The following is a 16,828-nucleotide window of genomic DNA, read 5'->3' on the forward strand; positions in this document are numbered from 1 at the left end:
GCGGTACCGAGCCGATCAAGCAATTCGTCAACCCGCGGCATTGGATACGCATCGAATTTCGACACAGCATTCACCTTGCGATAATCCACACAGAACCGGACGGAGCCGTCGGTTTTAGGCACTAAAACTATCGGGCTTGCCCAGTCACTGTTGGATTCTTCTATTACCCCCATGTCCAGCATAGCTTCTAATTCATCCTGAACTACTTTCTTTTTATGTTCAGGTAAACGATACGGCCGGCTGCGTACTATTACGCCCGGTTCGGTCTCAACGTGGTGCTGAATGAGATTTGTCCGACCAGGTAGGGGCGAAAACACATCAGCAAACTCTGCTTGTAAATTACGTATGTCAGTGATCTGGGACGGTGAGAGGTGGTCTCCGCCAAATGCCAGAGCGAGAGATTGGGATTTTGAGCTCGCTTCTGGACCGAGATCCTCCTCCCCACTTACCACCGTCGCCAGCATCACTGACTCCGCCTCATTCCATTTTTTAAGGAGGTTAAGGTGGTAAATTTGATGTGCCCCGTCCCTATCTGATCGGACAACCTCATAGTCGAGGTCCCCGACTCGCCGTGTGACCACAAACGGCCCTTGCCACTTCGCGAGTAATTTAGAGCTGGATGTGGGAAGCAATACAAGGACTTTATCTCCCGGTGCAAATTTGCGTAGTCTAGTCCCCCTGTTGTACAGCCGACTTTGCTTGTCCTGAGCCTGTAACAAATTCTCCATAGAGAGCCGCCCCAAAGTGTGGAGTTTTGTTCTCAGGTCCAAGACATACTGAATTTCGTTTTTGCTATTCGAAGGTCCGTCCTCCCAAGCTTCTCTAAGCACGTCCAGCACCCCGCGGGGCTGACGCCCATAGAGAAGCTCGAAGGGGGAAAACCCCGTGGAGGCTTGGGGGACCTCGCGTACAGCGAACAAGAGGGGTTCTAGCCACTTATCCCAATTTTTGGCGTCTTCCCGTACGAACTTACGAATCATGGATTTTAACGTGCGGTTAAAACGTTCCACCAAGCCGTCTGTTTGTGGGTGATAGACGCTGGTGCGAATCGATTTAATGCCCAATAATTCGTACAGTTCGCGAATAGTGCGTGACATAAACGCCGTGCCTTGATCGGTGAGAATCTCTTTCGGGATTCCTACCCGGGAGATTAATTGAAACAGTGCGCTCGCCACGCTTTTAGCGGAAATATTGCGAAGCGGCACTGCTTCTGGGTATCGCGTTGCATAATCCACCAGGACTAATGCAAAGCGATGCCCCCGTGCAGATCGTTCTAATGGCCCGATGAGGTCCATTCCAATTCTTTCGAAGGGGACCTCCATTAAGGGAAGAGGGCACAAAGGTGCTTTTGGGTTGGCCGGTGGATTCACCAACTGACATTCACGACAAGACGCGCACCACTTGCGCACGTTCTCGTGAATGCCCGGCCAGAAAAATCGGGTCATTAAACGATTTAGTGTAGCTGCCTGCCCTAAATGACCAGCCATCGGATTACAGTGAGCCGCCTGGAAAAGCATTTCCCGACGGCTCTTTGGAACTAATAACTGAGTTGTATCTTGCTTTGACTGGGTGTCTTGGGTCACCCGATACAACTTATCTTTTATGATAGCAAAATAAGGATATGAGGGCGGTCGGTCGGGGTGGAGGGGCTGCCCGTCGATCGTACGGACCTGGTCAAACGCATTTTTAAGCGTCTCATCTCGGGACTGTTCCAGAGGAAAGTCATCACGCTCTGAAAGAATCCTTCTTTCAACCGCGTTCCGAACCTCTGGGACAGATACCGAGGGCCCCGGCACAGCCTCTCCAACCTGAGCGACCGCTCCCCTCTCCTGCTTCCTTTTTGTCCCAGAAGCACCCGCACACAAATAACCCAATAGTGTTTTAAACCCCGGCCAATTGGTCCCCAAAATTAACGGGTGCCGGAGGTGTTGGCTAACGGCCACCTCCACACTATGCTTTTGGCCCCGAAATTGGATAATGACTGGCATTAAAGGGTAATCCATCACCTCCCCGTGCACACACCGAACCCTAACCGTGCGGCTCTTATCCAATGCCTCTGGTTGTATCAGATTTTGATGGATGGAGGTTTGGTTACAGCCTGAATCCACCAAAGCCTGATAGGTACCCCCCTTAATACTCACAGGTATTTGGTACAACCCAGCTTGATCGGGGGCAGCCTGCGGTGTGTCAGGGACCCTGACCAGTGTCCCCACCTCCATTACGGGGCACCGATCGATAAAATGTCCAGGGTCCCCGCAACGCCAACAGGCCGGCCCAGTCCTTCCCGCCGCCCCAATGGCGGGAAGTGGGTCAAGCGATTGGCGTGGGGAGAGCGGGGGTGCAGGAGGCGCAGTGGCAGAGGCTGTTCCCCTGGACGGCGTTCTGGGTGCGGGAACAGGCTCAGCCGTAGGTCCGGTCCTCCAGCGGGGCGCTGGCCTGGGCAGGAATCCTCCACGGGACCTGGGTAGAGGGACAGGGCGAGAAGAGAGAGAGAGAGAGAGAGAAGCTGCTGGAAGGGGTTCGCCGACCCCTGGGCACGCCACCATCTGGTCCTCCGCCAACTGGATGGCCTGGTTCAGCGACGTCGGGCGGTGGCACTGGACCCACTGCGCGGTCTTCCGGGGGAGCCGCGCGACGAATTGCTCCAGTACCACGTGGTCTATAATTCCCTCGACGTCGCGTCCGTCGGCCATCAACCACTTGCGGCACGCGTCCCGGAGCTGCTGCGCAAAGGCGAAGGGTCGGCCGGATTCCCCGAGCTCCAGTGACCGGAACCGCTGTCTGCTCTGCTCCGGGGTCCGGCCAACCCGCTGCAGAATGGCGCGCTTGAGGTCTTCATAGACCAGGAGGTTCTGGACTGGCAGCTGTTGTGCGGCGATCTGGGCTTCTCCGGCCAGCAGCGGGATCAGCCGCATCGGCCAGTCCGTGGACGGCCAGCCCCAGGCCTCGGCCGACCTCTCGAACAGCTCGAGGAAGGCTTCGGGATCGTCTCCTGGACCCATTTTGTGGAGGTGCATGGGCTGGGCCGAGGCTGGAGCTGGCGATGATGGTGTGGCCCGAACCTCCTGGTCCATCCAGCTCCGGAACTGCTCACGGTCCTCCTGCTGGGCCCGGAGGAGTGTCTCGAACCGACGCTCCTGGTGCTCCTCCATGGCCAGCAGGGCCCGATGTTGTTGCTGGTGGAGTCCCGCGAGCGCGTGGATGATGTCCGCAAGTGGGGACGGGGGCTGTGTGGCGGCGGCCTCTTCTTCCATCCCGGGTTTCGGCACCAGTGTAGTAACGGTTCAGTGTTGGTGTGATGGAAGAAGACAGGGGTCGGCGTGACTGGGACTCGTACACTTTTATTTAGTTAAGAAGAAATGCGCTGTGCGCGCTCTAACATAAATCAGGTTCACGTTCAAAATATCACTCTTTCCACTATATCCAATATCACTCTTTCCAACATCAAACATCACTCTTCAGCGTCCAGCTCACGTCTCGTGCACGAGTCCCCAGTCCTTCTCTCTCCCGCTCTCTTGCAGCAGCCAGCTTTTATGCGATCTCCCCACGCCAATTACTGCAATCAGAGACAGGTGTTCGTCATTTTGCACTTGACCTACTTACTCACCGCTCGGCTCCGTCGTTGCTCTCGCGCTACAGACTTCGCTGAACCACGCCCCCCCCGCCACACTACTTGTATCTTATCTCGCACTTGAGCATAAACTACTGAGTGAAGCGCCGCGTTGCGCTGCTAAACTTCACGCTGCTAAACTTCGCGCTGCTAAACTTCACGCTGCTAAACTTGACGCCGCTAAACTTCACGCCGCTAAACTTTGCGCTGCTAACTTCACGCTGCTAAACTTCGCGCCGCTAAACTTCACGCCGCTAAACTTCACGCCGCTAAACTTCACGCCGCTAAACTTTGCGCTGCTAACTTCACGCTGCTAAACTTCGCGCCGCTAAACTTCGCGCCGCTAAACTTCACGCCGCTAAACTTCACGCCGCTAAACTTCGCGCCGCTAAACTTTGCGCTGCTAACTTCACGCTGCTAAACTTCGCGCCGCTAAACTTCACCCAATACAGTGTCCTCAGTGTCAATACGTTAATGTAGGAGCCTAACTTTTACGTATGCAGTTACGTAACCCGGAAGCCGAATCAAATCATGTACATGTACATAGAATATTTTACATCATGTAAATTATGTACATGATTTGACACTGTCCTCAATACAGTGTCCAATACAGTGTCCTCAGAGTAATTTTATATGTGTTTTAGGGGTGACCCCGAATAGTCGAAGATTCGATGCATCGATAGGAGGAGCCTGATTCGACTATAGGATAGGAGGAGCTTATATAAGGGTGCTCAATATTTTGTAAAACAGAGACGTGGAGGCAAGCTTCTTAATTTCAATTATATATATTTTTTATTAATTATAGGTTAACTCGTATGTACTAATATATAGAACAAAAATAAAAGTAAATCAAAGCCAAATCGTTTACAAGCTTTAACTGCAGGAGGCGCAATAATACATGTTTTGTTCCTCACTATGCTTTTTAATAAATGCTTTAAACATTACGTGTGGTGTGTTTTTCTTTATAAACCACTTTCTCAATAAACCATTTTACAAAAACCAATTGCAGTGTTTTTCTTTATACACCATTTTCATAATCAAATCTTTTACAACAACATTTTACAGTGTTTTTCTTTATAAACCACTTTCTTTATATAGGGTTACAATTGTGCTTTACTACAATACAGAAGTTTTTTATACTCAAAAAGGCATAATTATAATAGAATAATTGCATATTCCCAGAGGTGTACAAAGTACAAATACTTCATTACCTTACTTAAGTAGAAATTTTGGGTATATTTACTTGAGTAATTATTTTTTAGATGACTTTTTACTTCTACTCCTTACATTTTCACTCAATCATCTGTACTTTCTACGCCTTACATTTTTGAAATAGCCTCGTTACTCCTATTTCATTTCGGCTTGTTTTCATTCTGGCTAGTCATCGAGTTAATACGTGTGTGTGTGTGTGTGTGTGTGTGTGTGTGTGTGTGTGTGTGTGTGTGTGTGTGTGTGTGTGTGTGTGTGTGTGTGTGTGTGTGTGTGTGTGTGTGTGTGGTGATGACGCAGGAGCTGGCGTTCTGACCTATGACCCGGAAACGCAGGGCTGTGTTTAGAGCAGAGGCACGCTCAGATCACCAGTGCCAGCGCTGCTACTGAACAGGAGACTGTGCTGCATCGATTGTGATATTGTCATGACACAAAAGTATCTATATAAAAGTATCTTTGATTGTGTAAGGGTGAATCCGACCATCTAAGATATTAGCCAATTATCTCTGTTTGGTGACGGAAATTGTTTGGTGACCGTGGAAGACGTGAGGACCTCTGAGCGACACAGCTTCCTAATCTAAACGGGTAAAAAATAATTAAAGAGTTAAAAAAGAATAATCAAATATTCGTTCACTTTTAATGATGCCCAGATATCATTAAAACCTTTTTCATTTATGGAGTCAGATAAAATAACGAGTTGATACATATGAGAAAATGTATTCCATTTAATCTTGAATGTTGAACAGGAAAAAGGAACTAATTTACTCCTAATTTAAAAGGAAAGACAGCAGAGACCTTCACCCGCGGATCGGAAGACCTTCTTTGGGCCGATCGAGCCGGGCTTTACACTGTTATTGGGTTCTTTGACCTTTGAATTTTCAACCTCATTCTGTCTTTGACTGATTGTGTGTTTTTAAAGCACATTTGTCAAGAAAAGCTGAGAGAAAATACAGTCAGGTGATGTTGGTCATGTGTTGATAGGGACATAATCAATCTTAATTTTCACTGAAGGTTGTACAGCAAACAAGCTAAAAAACCCAGAAATAACATTTTATAAGCTGTCGACCCAAAAAACAAGCGTTTAAGGAGACAAAGGTGGTGTGGCATCGTGAGAGGGTATGTCATAGAGGCAAGGTATGTGTCATCTAGGTGTTTGCAGCAATGGGGACTACAAACCAAGATGGCCGCCTGGTCCTGGACTACAGTTACCAGGGACACAGCTGTTGCGAGTGAAGGAGAAAAGCTGTCGATGAGCTGAGAACAGAGAGACTGGCTGCTTTTTGTCAGAGAGCATAAAGAGAAGCTGGAAAAGTGTTTTGGTTAAAAAGTGTTGGAGTTTCGAGTTGATTATTAAAAGAAACCAGTGACTTGATCTCTGCCTGGACTCGATTTGTGAATCAACCCAGACTTTGGTGATACCCTTCCTCTCACGATGCCACAGCGGATACGGGCAATAAGACGTGAAGCATCAGCTGGAAGAATGGGTTAATTGTGGGATCTGACACTCAGTATGCACTAAACATACACTACGTGTGCAGTAAACATTGTCACTTAGTCAAATATCAGTTTTATATTTATATTTCTGTAAGCTAAGCTATACCGGTCGCCGATTACGTTCCCCTCAGTGGACGTAAGTTAGTTCTCAGAGTAATATTCAATTGCCTGTATCCACTTTTGTGTCCTTAAACACTTGTTTTTTGGGGTCAACAGCTTATATATGCTATATGAATATTCATATATACGGTATATTCATGTTTAATTCACTGACCATATATAAAAACATTTATTAGGGGACATTAAAAACATGTTAATGAATACATAAAGAATCTGCAATATATGGAAGTTCATTTTCTCTTGCAACATTAATACATTTTTTAACTAATTATGGGACTGAATAATAATTACATTTTAAAATGTTTTGTCTTATTCAGCATCCAATAAAAGGTACCAGACAAATACTTGTATTTATCAATGAAATAAGTGTTTTTTGTTTTACCAGGTTCAGTTCAAACTGGGTTCAGAGATGATCAGTTCTGTGTGGGTTTAGATTCAGTTCCTCTTCTTTCTTTCTTCTTTAACCACACGTGTTTCTCTAATAACATGAGTGGTTAAACTAACTGAGTTAGTAACATGTTCCCAAACCTCAACAGTGAGTTCATCGCTCTGAAAATACTACTGAAAATATGAACCGGTAGTCACACTAGCTCCATATTGCTAAATTAAAACTAGACCAAAGGTTATTAAAACAGTTCTGAAAGCGCTAGAACTCAAAGCCAGAACACAAAGAGGAAAAAAGACAAAAATTCATTACAATTTGTTTGTTAACATGTAAAAGACATTGAAAGTGCTAACAATGAATGAAAGCATTAGGATTGAGTTATATTTGATTGATATTCCTCTGCTCATGTGGGGTTTGTATAATTATTTGACTGATTTGTTCTTGTTCACAGAGGCATAAAGTTACTTCAGTTCTCCTGAGCTCCAGCTTTTGCTCCTCTGATGGAAGCATACGTCACTTTATCATCACAGCGAACCTGAATGAACATCACAGTTGTTTTAACCCACAATTATTACAGCGTGTTGTTTGAGCTCAATTCATGAAGAACTCCATATAATCACACAAATCTAGAATAACTGCATAGAAGAAGAAAACACAAAATATCATGTCGAGTGAAGCTGGACAACATCAAGGAACTGTTTGTTCACCTTGTTCTTTTTTCCTTGTTTTTTACTGTACGCAGCGACTTCAGTATAAGTCACATCATCTGTCTGCTCCTAAACATCAATGGAAATATGGAAAAAATCAAGCTATTAAATGCCATCCATCAATAATATTTTACTCAGGTGCTGCAAATGTTCAGGTAATATATGTGTAAAACGTGTCCTGGCAATTTCACATTATGATGTTATGATGACGGATCCTATTGTAACATGACAGGATGTTTGACTTGACTTGACCCACACATCAGGAACAACACATGATGAAATCCACAACTAGAACAATGAGCAATTAATAACAGGTACAACACACTCAGGATACGTTTACACGAAAACGAATCGCTTAAAACGGAGAAGTAGTCAGTGACTTGTTGTCTCACTGTCCTATCAGGCAATGACTTTGTAGACACCGTTTGCACACAAACGTTCCTCACGACACTGATTTCACACATACTTCTGAGGCAGCGTTACGGTTTAATGATCTACAGCAAAATACAGCAAGCTTTGGTGAAAACTAAGTGAATATTTAATTACTAGTAATTTCTCGCTAGAAATGGCATCACAAGTGCAAAAAGTTGATCAAAAATGTACAATTACACACAAACAGCTGCAACTTTCAGACGCCATCTTTATTTTTCTAGCTCAACTGTCCCAGAATGTAAAGCACAGGATTGTGGGACATCAAAGGCAGTGAAGGACAGATCTGTGCCTTCAAAAATTACTCAGATGAAGGAATATCAGGAGACAGATGTGAAACTAACATTTCTTGCATTCTGATTATTACAGAACTTGCATTCTGCAATATTGCATTCTCAGACAATTTTCCTCTGGCCGCTGGCTGGTCCCCACAACGTAGGTGATCTCAGGTTCCCTATCGGTCAGTCACTACAACGTAGGTCATGACTGACCAATAGGAATCTCGCTGGAGAGGCCAATCTACTTCGAGTGAAACTAAAACAAGCCAATACACATTGGCGTGCAATCATTTGCATCAGCTGCGCGCCCTCGTTAGTGCGTGTATAAATGAGCAGCTGGTGCAATTGCTCACTAGCTTTCTGCTTCGAAGCCAAACACTTCGATGTCTCTGCTTACAGTTGAAACCAACTTCTACGAGTCTTTCTGCACCACTCTTTCCCGGTGCGGGCGTGACAGCACAGCAGCGCGAGCAGTTTCTCTTTCTCTCTCTTTCTTTTCTTTGTTATTTTAAAAAGTGAGCAAAGAAAAAAGAGCTGTTATAACAGCTGGTAAAGTGCGCCTGGCAAGCGCTCAAAAGCTGTTGTAAGAGCTGGTAAGATCTCCAGCGAGAGAGATCCAGCGCACAGACGGGTGCACATTCCCGTCTGTGATCACTGTGGCTGTTCCCCTACGTGCTTCAGCACCAGTGAGAGTAGTCCCTAAGAGAGCTTACACAGATAGTTCGCGTCTTTTTCAAGATGACGTTCTATCTGTGTGTTTCTGGATGCGGTCGTTACCTGGGGTCGCGGGATGGTCACGATCGCTGCCTCGTGTGTCTGGGCCTCGAACACGCACAGGCAGCGTTCGTGGATGAGTCATGTACCCATTGTGGGAAGATGACCATCTCGGAGCTGAGGTCGAGACTCACGTTCCTGCAAAGGGGCGGAGTCCCCGTGCCTGCACCTCGTTCCAACCCCCCTTCGCGGGTTGCTTCGGGCAGTGACACGGGTGAACTGAGGATTACAGTGAGCGCGCTTCCTTCGGGGAACCAACCCCCTAGGAACCCTCAACCGTGTCCCGAGCCCTTGAGGTTGGACGATTGGTATCTCGGGGTGGCGCGCGCTGGTTCTCAGCAACCCACCCCAGTGCCTTTCTTCCCGGAGGTGCATGAGGAGCTCACAGGGACGTGGACGCCACCTTTTACTGCCAGAAACCGTCTCGGTGGCTCCTCCTCCCTCACCACCCTTGATGGCGGGGCAGCTAAGGGATACACGCGTATCCCGCCAGTGGAACGGGCCGTTGCTATGCAACTGTGCCCTAACTCCACTTGGCGTGGAGAACCGTGTCTTCCTTCCCGGGCTTGTAAGTACTCGTCGGACCTGACCGGCAAGGCTTACAAGGCCTGTGGGGAAGCTGCCTCTGCCATGCACGCCATGGCGTTGTTGCAGGTTCATCAGGCCAAGGCACTGAAGGACCTGCACAAGGGTGGTCATGATCCACTAGTTCTCCAAGAACTTTGTGCCGCAACTGACCTCGCGCTCCGTGCTACGAAGGTCACTGCGCGGTCAGTGGGTCGTGCGATGTCCAAACTGGTGGTCCAGGAACGCTGGTGGTCCAGAACCGACAAGATCAGGTTCCTTAACTCCCCCGTGTCCCAGACCGGCCTCTTCGGCGACGCGGTCGAGAACTTCGCCCAGCAGTTCTCGGCTGTACAGAAGCAGACTGAGGCCATTAGACACATCCTGCCGCGGTGGTCAGCTGCTGCCTCCACCCCACCGCCCGCGGCTCCTCAGTCTGCTCGTCGCCGTGGGTGTCCGCCTGCGTCTGCCCCTGCTCCCGCGCCGCAGCAGCAGCCTCCATCTAAGCGACGCCGTGGAGCCAGTCGCAGGCAGGGCGCCCCGCCCGTCCAGGCCCCCGCCAAGAGGGGCGGCAAAGTCAAGGGTAAGCGGCCCTAGGACAGGCGACCCAGAGGTGGAAGGGACTGCTCTCCAGGAGACGATGACTGCATCGCTCCCGCCCCCGGAAGAGGGCCGGGTGGTAAATCCTTTGTTTCATTTTGTTTGTGTTCCGCCGCTGGCCTTAAAACCAGCGGTACCCAAATTTTCAATAAAAGAGCAGTTTCTATCATCTCTGGGTCCGAAGAAGACCCGGAGAGCAGTGGGGGGTTGGAATCCTCACCACTCTCATCCGCCTCTTCTTTCGCCAGCCGGCAGCTGTGTACGGTCCGAGAACGCCACCGAGCCGCCTCCCGCACCTCCTGCCCCGTGGAACCAGGTAAGTGCTGCACAGCACACCCAGACCCCGCTACGGGCCGCCTCCCAGAGAGAGCCTCCCGAGCCGCGTTCCTGTGTTCCACCTCGCTGCCCCACTCTGGGTACGCCTACGGTCCCTTTGGTCCCGCTTGTACGGTCTCTGCGAGCCTGGTTAGCGCTCCCCAGTCCGTCTCGCTGGCTCATTCGAACCATCAGGCTCGGCTATGCGATTCAGTTCGCCCGGCGTCCCCCCAAGTTTCGGGCCATCCACTCCACTACAGTGAGAGCAGCCGATGCCCATGTCTTGCGTGCGGAGATCACAGTCCTACTGGCGAAGGATGCGATAGAGCCGGTCCCTCCAGCCGATATGAGGTCAGGAAACTACAGTCCCTACTTCATTGTACCCAAGAAAGGTGGTGGGTTACGACCGATCTTGGATCGGCGAGTTCTGAATCGGAGCCTTCACAAGCTACCGTTCAAATTGCTCACGCAGAAACGCATTTTCGAATGCATCCGTCGCCAAGATTGGTTTGCAGCGATCGACCTGAAGGACGCGTACTTTCATGTCTCGATTCTTCCTCGACACAGGCCATTTCTGCGCTTTGTGTTCGAGGGTCGAGCATATCAGTACAAGGTCCTACCCTTCGGGCTGTCCCTGTCCCCCCGTGTCTTCACTAAAGTCACGGAGGGGGCCCTTGTTCCCATGAGAGAACAGGGCGTTCGCATCCTCAACTATCTCGATGACTGGCTCATACTAGCACACTCTTGAGATCAGCTATGCGAACACAGGGACCTAGTGCTCAGGCACCTCAGCCAGTTGGGTCTTCAGGTCAACTGGGAAAAGAGCAAACTCTCTCCTGTGCAGAGGATCTCTTATCTCGGTATGGAGTTGGAATCGGTCGCTTGGACAGCGCGCCTCACAGAGCAGCGTGCTCAGTCGGTGCTGAACTGCTCCTACACGTTCAAAGGCAGGACGGCGGTCCCACTGAAATTCTTTCAGAGGCTCCTGGGGCATATGGCAGCAGCAGCAGCGGTAACCCCGCTCGGCCTGCTTCATATGAGACCGCTTCAGCACTGGCTTCACGGCCGAGTTCCGAGATGGGCGTGGCATCACGGCACTCACCGGGTGGCAATCACACCGGCGTGCCGCCAGACCTTCAGCCCGTGGTCAGACCTCTTGTTCCTGCGGGCAGGAGTCCCCTTGGAACAGGTGTCCAGGCATGCTGTGGTATTCACAGATGCCTCTGCCAATGGCTGGGGTGCCACGTACAACCGGCATGCAGTGTCAGGGGTGTGGACGGACCCCCAACTGCATTGGCACATCAATTGCCTCGAGTTGCTAGCAGTACTTCTCGCTCTGAGCCGCTTGAAAAGGCCGCAACTGGGCAGGGACGTGCTGGTCCGTACGGACAACACGGCGACCGTGGCGTACATCAACCGACAAGGTGGTCTACGCTCCCGTCGCATGTCGCAACTCGCCCGCAATCTCCTCCTCTGGAGTCAGAAGCATCTGAGGTCGCTTCGAGCCATGTATGTCCCCGGCGTGCTCAACCGTGTGGCCGACGAGCTATCATGAGCTGTGCTTCCGGGAGAATGGTGACTCCGACCCCAGGCGGTTCAGCTGATCTGGAGAGAGTTCGGGGAGGCTCAGGTAGACCTGTTTGCCTCCTCAGAGACCTCCCTCTGCCAGCTGTTTTACTCCCTGACCGAGGGAACACTCGGCACGGACGCACTTGCACACAGCTGGCCCCGGGGCCTTCGCAAATATGCGTTTCCCCCAGTGAGCCTACTTGCGCAGACACTGACACTGAGTTTACGCCCTGAAGTGGAACCTGTTCGTCGACTGGTGTTCTTCTCGATGTTCGATAGGGTCTTGTCTTTTCCTTCTTGCAGCAGGGGTTGGACCGTAGACTGTCTCTCTCCACCCTCAAAGTATATGCTGTCGCTATTTCAGCTTATAGCGACCACATAGATGGCAAAACAGTTGGAAAGCACGACCTGGTCGTCAGGTTTCTTAGAGGGGCGAGACGATTAAATCCTCCTCGTCCCCCCTCCATACCCTCTTGGGATCTTTCCCTGGTGCTTCAAGCACTTCAGGATGTTCCCTATGAGCCTCTGCAGTCAGTAGACTTAAAGCTTCTTTCCATGAAGACTTTGCTGCTGGTTGCACTGGCCTCTGTCAAGAGGGTAGGAGACCTGCACGCATTTTCGGTCGACGAATCGTGCCTAGAGTTCGGGCCGGGTGACAGCCATGTGGTGCTAAGACCCCGGCCTGGCTATGTGCCCAAGGTTCCTACCACTCCCTTCAAAGACCAGGTAGTGAACCTGCAAGCGCTGCCTTTGGAGGAGGCAGACCCAGCCCTGGCTTTTCTCTGTCCCGTTCGCGCTCTGCGTATGTACGTGGACAGAACTCAAAGCGTCAGGACCTCAGACCAGCTATTTGTCTGTTACGGAGGTCAGCAGAAGGGAAAGGCTGTCTCAAAGCAGAGGATGGCCCACTGGATAGTGGATGTCATCGCCTTGGCTTACCAAGCACAAGGCGTGCCCTGCCCGCTTAGGTTACATGCACACTCCACGAGAGGCGTTGCATCCTCCTGGGCGTTGGCACGTGGCTCCTCACTAACAGATATCTGTAGAGCTGCGGGCTGAGCGACACCTAACACGTTCGCTAGATACTATAGCCTACGTGTAGAGCCAGTCTCCTCCCGTGTTCTCACCCTAGACGGGTAGAAGCACTGAGAGGCCTGGCTCTGTCGGCTTGCTGCACCCTACTGTGCACCCTTATTGCTCCAGAGTAAAAACCTGTCGAGTCCTCCAAAACCCCTCGGCCTGGACTTGACGGAGCGCCAGGCCCTTATCCGCCGAATCCTTGAGAACCGGATCTGGGCTGGGTTCCACATGTGTGACCCCACGGGGATCCCATATGTGTATATTCTCCACGGCTGCTCCTATCGGAAGCCCGTGTCTTTCCCTTGGGCTAAGTCACCCATTATTCATATGCAGTACAGCCTTCGGGCTAGTCCATATGTATTTCCACATAACTCTTTGAAGAAGTGGCTTCCGCAGCGCTCAACAGAAGGGCACGCTTCCCAGTGTTATCCAATATCTCACTGTATGGGTTATCACGGAACAACAGTGTCAGATTCACTCTGTGTAAGCCTCCTCCTATCGTCCTTCCAGGCAAGAAGGTGTAGAGGCTTGCACGGGGAGCTGGATGGGGTGCAGCAGCTGCGGCGCTTTGGTAGGGATTCCTATTGGTCAGTCATGACCTACGTTGTAGTGACTGACCGATAGGGAACGTCTCGGTTACATATGGTAACCCTCGTTCCCTGAGGGAGGGAACGGAGACGTAGGTCCCGTCGCCACATCCGCTGCCGCCCGCCGGGGCGGCCAGCTTTCTCAGGCTTGGCTCCTCAGCAAAAAACTAGTGTGCAATCGCACCAGCTGCTCGTTTATACACACGCTAACGAGGGCGCGCAGCTGATGCAAATGATTGCACGCCAATGTGTATTGGCTTGTTTTAGTTTCACTCGAAGTAGATTGGCCTCTCTAGCGAGATTCCTATTGGTCAGTCATGATCTACGTCTCCGTTCCCTCCCTCAGGGAACGAGGGTTACCATATGTAACCGAGACGTTTTACTATCCTTGTGGGGACATTTGGTCCCTGCAATGTAATATAAACAAGTACACACACACACACACACACACACACTCAGACTGACGAGGACTCATCAAACACTAAAGAAGAGTGTGTGTAATTGGAAACTAGGATGCGGGACAAGAGGAACACATGACCAACACAAATAAAGACAGAGCCGTGTGCTCAAACACAACACTAACACACACACACACATTAAACTAAGACAAGACTGACAGAACTTTCTGCTGAGCACCCTGACATTTTCTAATCTGACTAATAAGAGTTTCATATTTCAGGGTCAGTCCTTATAAACATTAATAACTCATGGTTATTAATACTTACCACAGAGTCACCAGTCCCTCTTCTGTTCCCTGAAACATAATGTCACGGAAAGTTTATGATCAAACACACACACAGTCTCTAATGCAGACGACAAACGGTTTTAAAAGAGTCTTTTAAAAGAATTCAAGTGTTGTAGAATAGAAACATTATTTTTGTTAACTCATTAATTTCTCTTCACTTTTAGAGAAAGACATTTGTCTCAATTACATATTTATTTTATCAGATGTTTTTGTCTGTTGTTACAAAATATGAAAAACTCACCTGCTCTTTTTTTACGAATGAGAATAAGAGCCAGAACGAGAAGAGCGAATGAAGCGGCAATCACTGCAAGTAAATCGATGCTTGTGATGATGATTTTATAGAAATTGATATTGATATCTGTACACTAGCAGACTTTACCTCATATGTGAACTAGATGAATGTGACATGATTGTTTAGGATTGTCTGGATGAGAATGATGTGTCTGACATTTAATGACAGGTACGTCTTACATTACGGGATTGTAGGTGATGTACAAGAGAATGGAGTTAGAAAGTGATGTAATTACAAACTAAACACATTTAATGACAAATCTACATTTGTGATCAGCTGTTGGAACAACTCCAGAGAGGATTCAGAAACCGATTCTAGAAAACTCCATGAGTCGGTCAAATGAGGACGATGTTCACACACACCTGGAGTCAGAGAGTTTGCTGTTGCTGTAGTTGATGTAGTTGTAGTTACAACTATTAAAAACAAGATGGAAATAGAAATATGTCATATTTAATGCATGAACAGAATGTCAAGGCATTTCGTTTACAAAAATAAATCCTCACTATGATTTTATTAATTTATCATGGGATGGCGTGAGATACACTAGCTGTATAATATTTATAATTATTTTGCATCAGACAACAGAAAGTACGAGTCATATGCATGTATCAAAATGTCATAGACTCACTGACAAAATCTGATTAAAGAGACACTTTATGTTGATTGTAAGACTTGATTTTCCTGCTAAGACAAAAACTGAGATAAAACTCCTCCTGCAATAAAGCAATATAACGCACCGTGAACAGAAGATCTCAGAGAAAGAGTAGAGGACATTGTCCTGTCCAAACGTTTCTCCTTCTTTATCTCTGCATCCCCCTCTCCCTCCTGCCTTCCTTTCCCTGATCCAACTCACTAAACTTCACTGAGAAAGTCTATAGGTCACATATGATGAATCTTGTGAATCTATTGTTTTTCTTTTCATGTTTTTTATGTAGTTTATATGACCACTAATATTTTACAATTCCAAAACGTATGAAGCCATCAGAAAGAGTAGAGCCAATCTGTGAAAGTTTTCACAAATCTGTCAGAAAAGAGTGTTTTCTCACCTGAATACTTGACAGTGTATGTGACTGAGGTCTGGAGTTGATTTCTGCGAGTAAGCTGACATCTCCACTCTCTGTTGTTATCTTCATTCAGGAGTGTTGTAGTCAGAGTGATGTTACAGTGACGTAATGATGATGATGATGATGATGATAATATCTGATATCTGGAGTCTGTCTTCAGATCAACACCAGCCTGATTCACCCACAACAGCTCAACTCCATCAGAACTGACCAAATCAACACGGAAGACTGAATACAACTGACAGGAGAGAGTCACAGAGCGGCCTGGACTGATCTCAGTCTGTGAGGATGAAGATGATGATGACGATGATGATGATGATGATGATGAAGATGATGATGATGATGATGAAGATGACGAAGAAGATGATGAGGATGAAGATGATGATGATGATGATGATGATGATGATGATGATGATGATGATGGAGACACTGAAACTGAACACAAGACACAAATCACAGACTCTTCAATCATCATCTGAGTTTAAAGGGAGAATTTGCCCTTTTTAAATTGACCACATAATCATAAACTTACCATGAAGAACATGCAGATAAACACGTGCATCAGGTCCTTGTTGTCTGTCATTCACAAATTGCCGGCAGATGTAAGATCCATAATCTTCTTCTGTGACGTTCTTGATGTTCAGAGAGCAGTCAGACTCCAGACTCAGTCTCTCATGTCTCTCTGTGTCTTTATTCTTTATCCCTCCAATAATCAGGTCAACTGGCCATGAATATCTGGAGCTGTTAGAGTAGATCCATGTAGTTGATTTGCAGTCAGAAAGAGGTTTATTACAGGACAGAGAGACATTTACACCAGAACTGATAAACACATCCTCTCCACTGGTGCCTGAAACACAGTATATCTCAGTGATCATTATGATATATATTAATAAATTAAACTATAAACCATACCAGCATAACAAGCAGAAGATTCAAATCATACAGTCTTTTCCCGGTAGCGCTTTACAATAAGGGTATATGAATAATCATGGCTTTGGTGTGAGAG

At 48.2% G+C, this 16,828-nt stretch overlaps 2 protein-coding genes across 2 annotated transcripts in view; both read right to left on the bottom strand.

The window, feature by feature from the left end:
• LOC143714421 (uncharacterized) overlaps positions 1-16,828 on the bottom strand; it is a 318,101-nt gene that overhangs the window by 66,114 nt on the left and 235,159 nt on the right. The gene's annotated exons all lie outside the window — the stretch shown is intronic.
• On the bottom strand, positions 5,523-16,697 carry LOC143714358 (uncharacterized). Its single transcript, XM_077205476.1, has 7 exons — positions 16,355-16,697; positions 15,805-16,257; positions 15,115-15,171; positions 14,708-14,770; positions 14,447-14,475; positions 7,526-7,594; positions 5,523-7,353 (listed from the first exon to the last, which is right to left on the bottom strand). Exons 1-7 carry the CDS (start codon positions 16,695-16,697, stop codon positions 7,285-7,287), a joined length of 1,083 nt encoding a protein of 360 aa, XP_077061591.1. The 3' UTR covers positions 5,523-7,284.

This window comes from Siphateles boraxobius, unplaced genomic scaffold (genome assembly GCF_051911475.1).
Source record: "Siphateles boraxobius isolate OS27281-9 unplaced genomic scaffold, OSU_SipBor_1 54, whole genome shotgun sequence".
Lineage (NCBI taxonomy): Eukaryota > Metazoa > Chordata > Actinopteri > Cypriniformes > Leuciscidae > Siphateles > Siphateles boraxobius.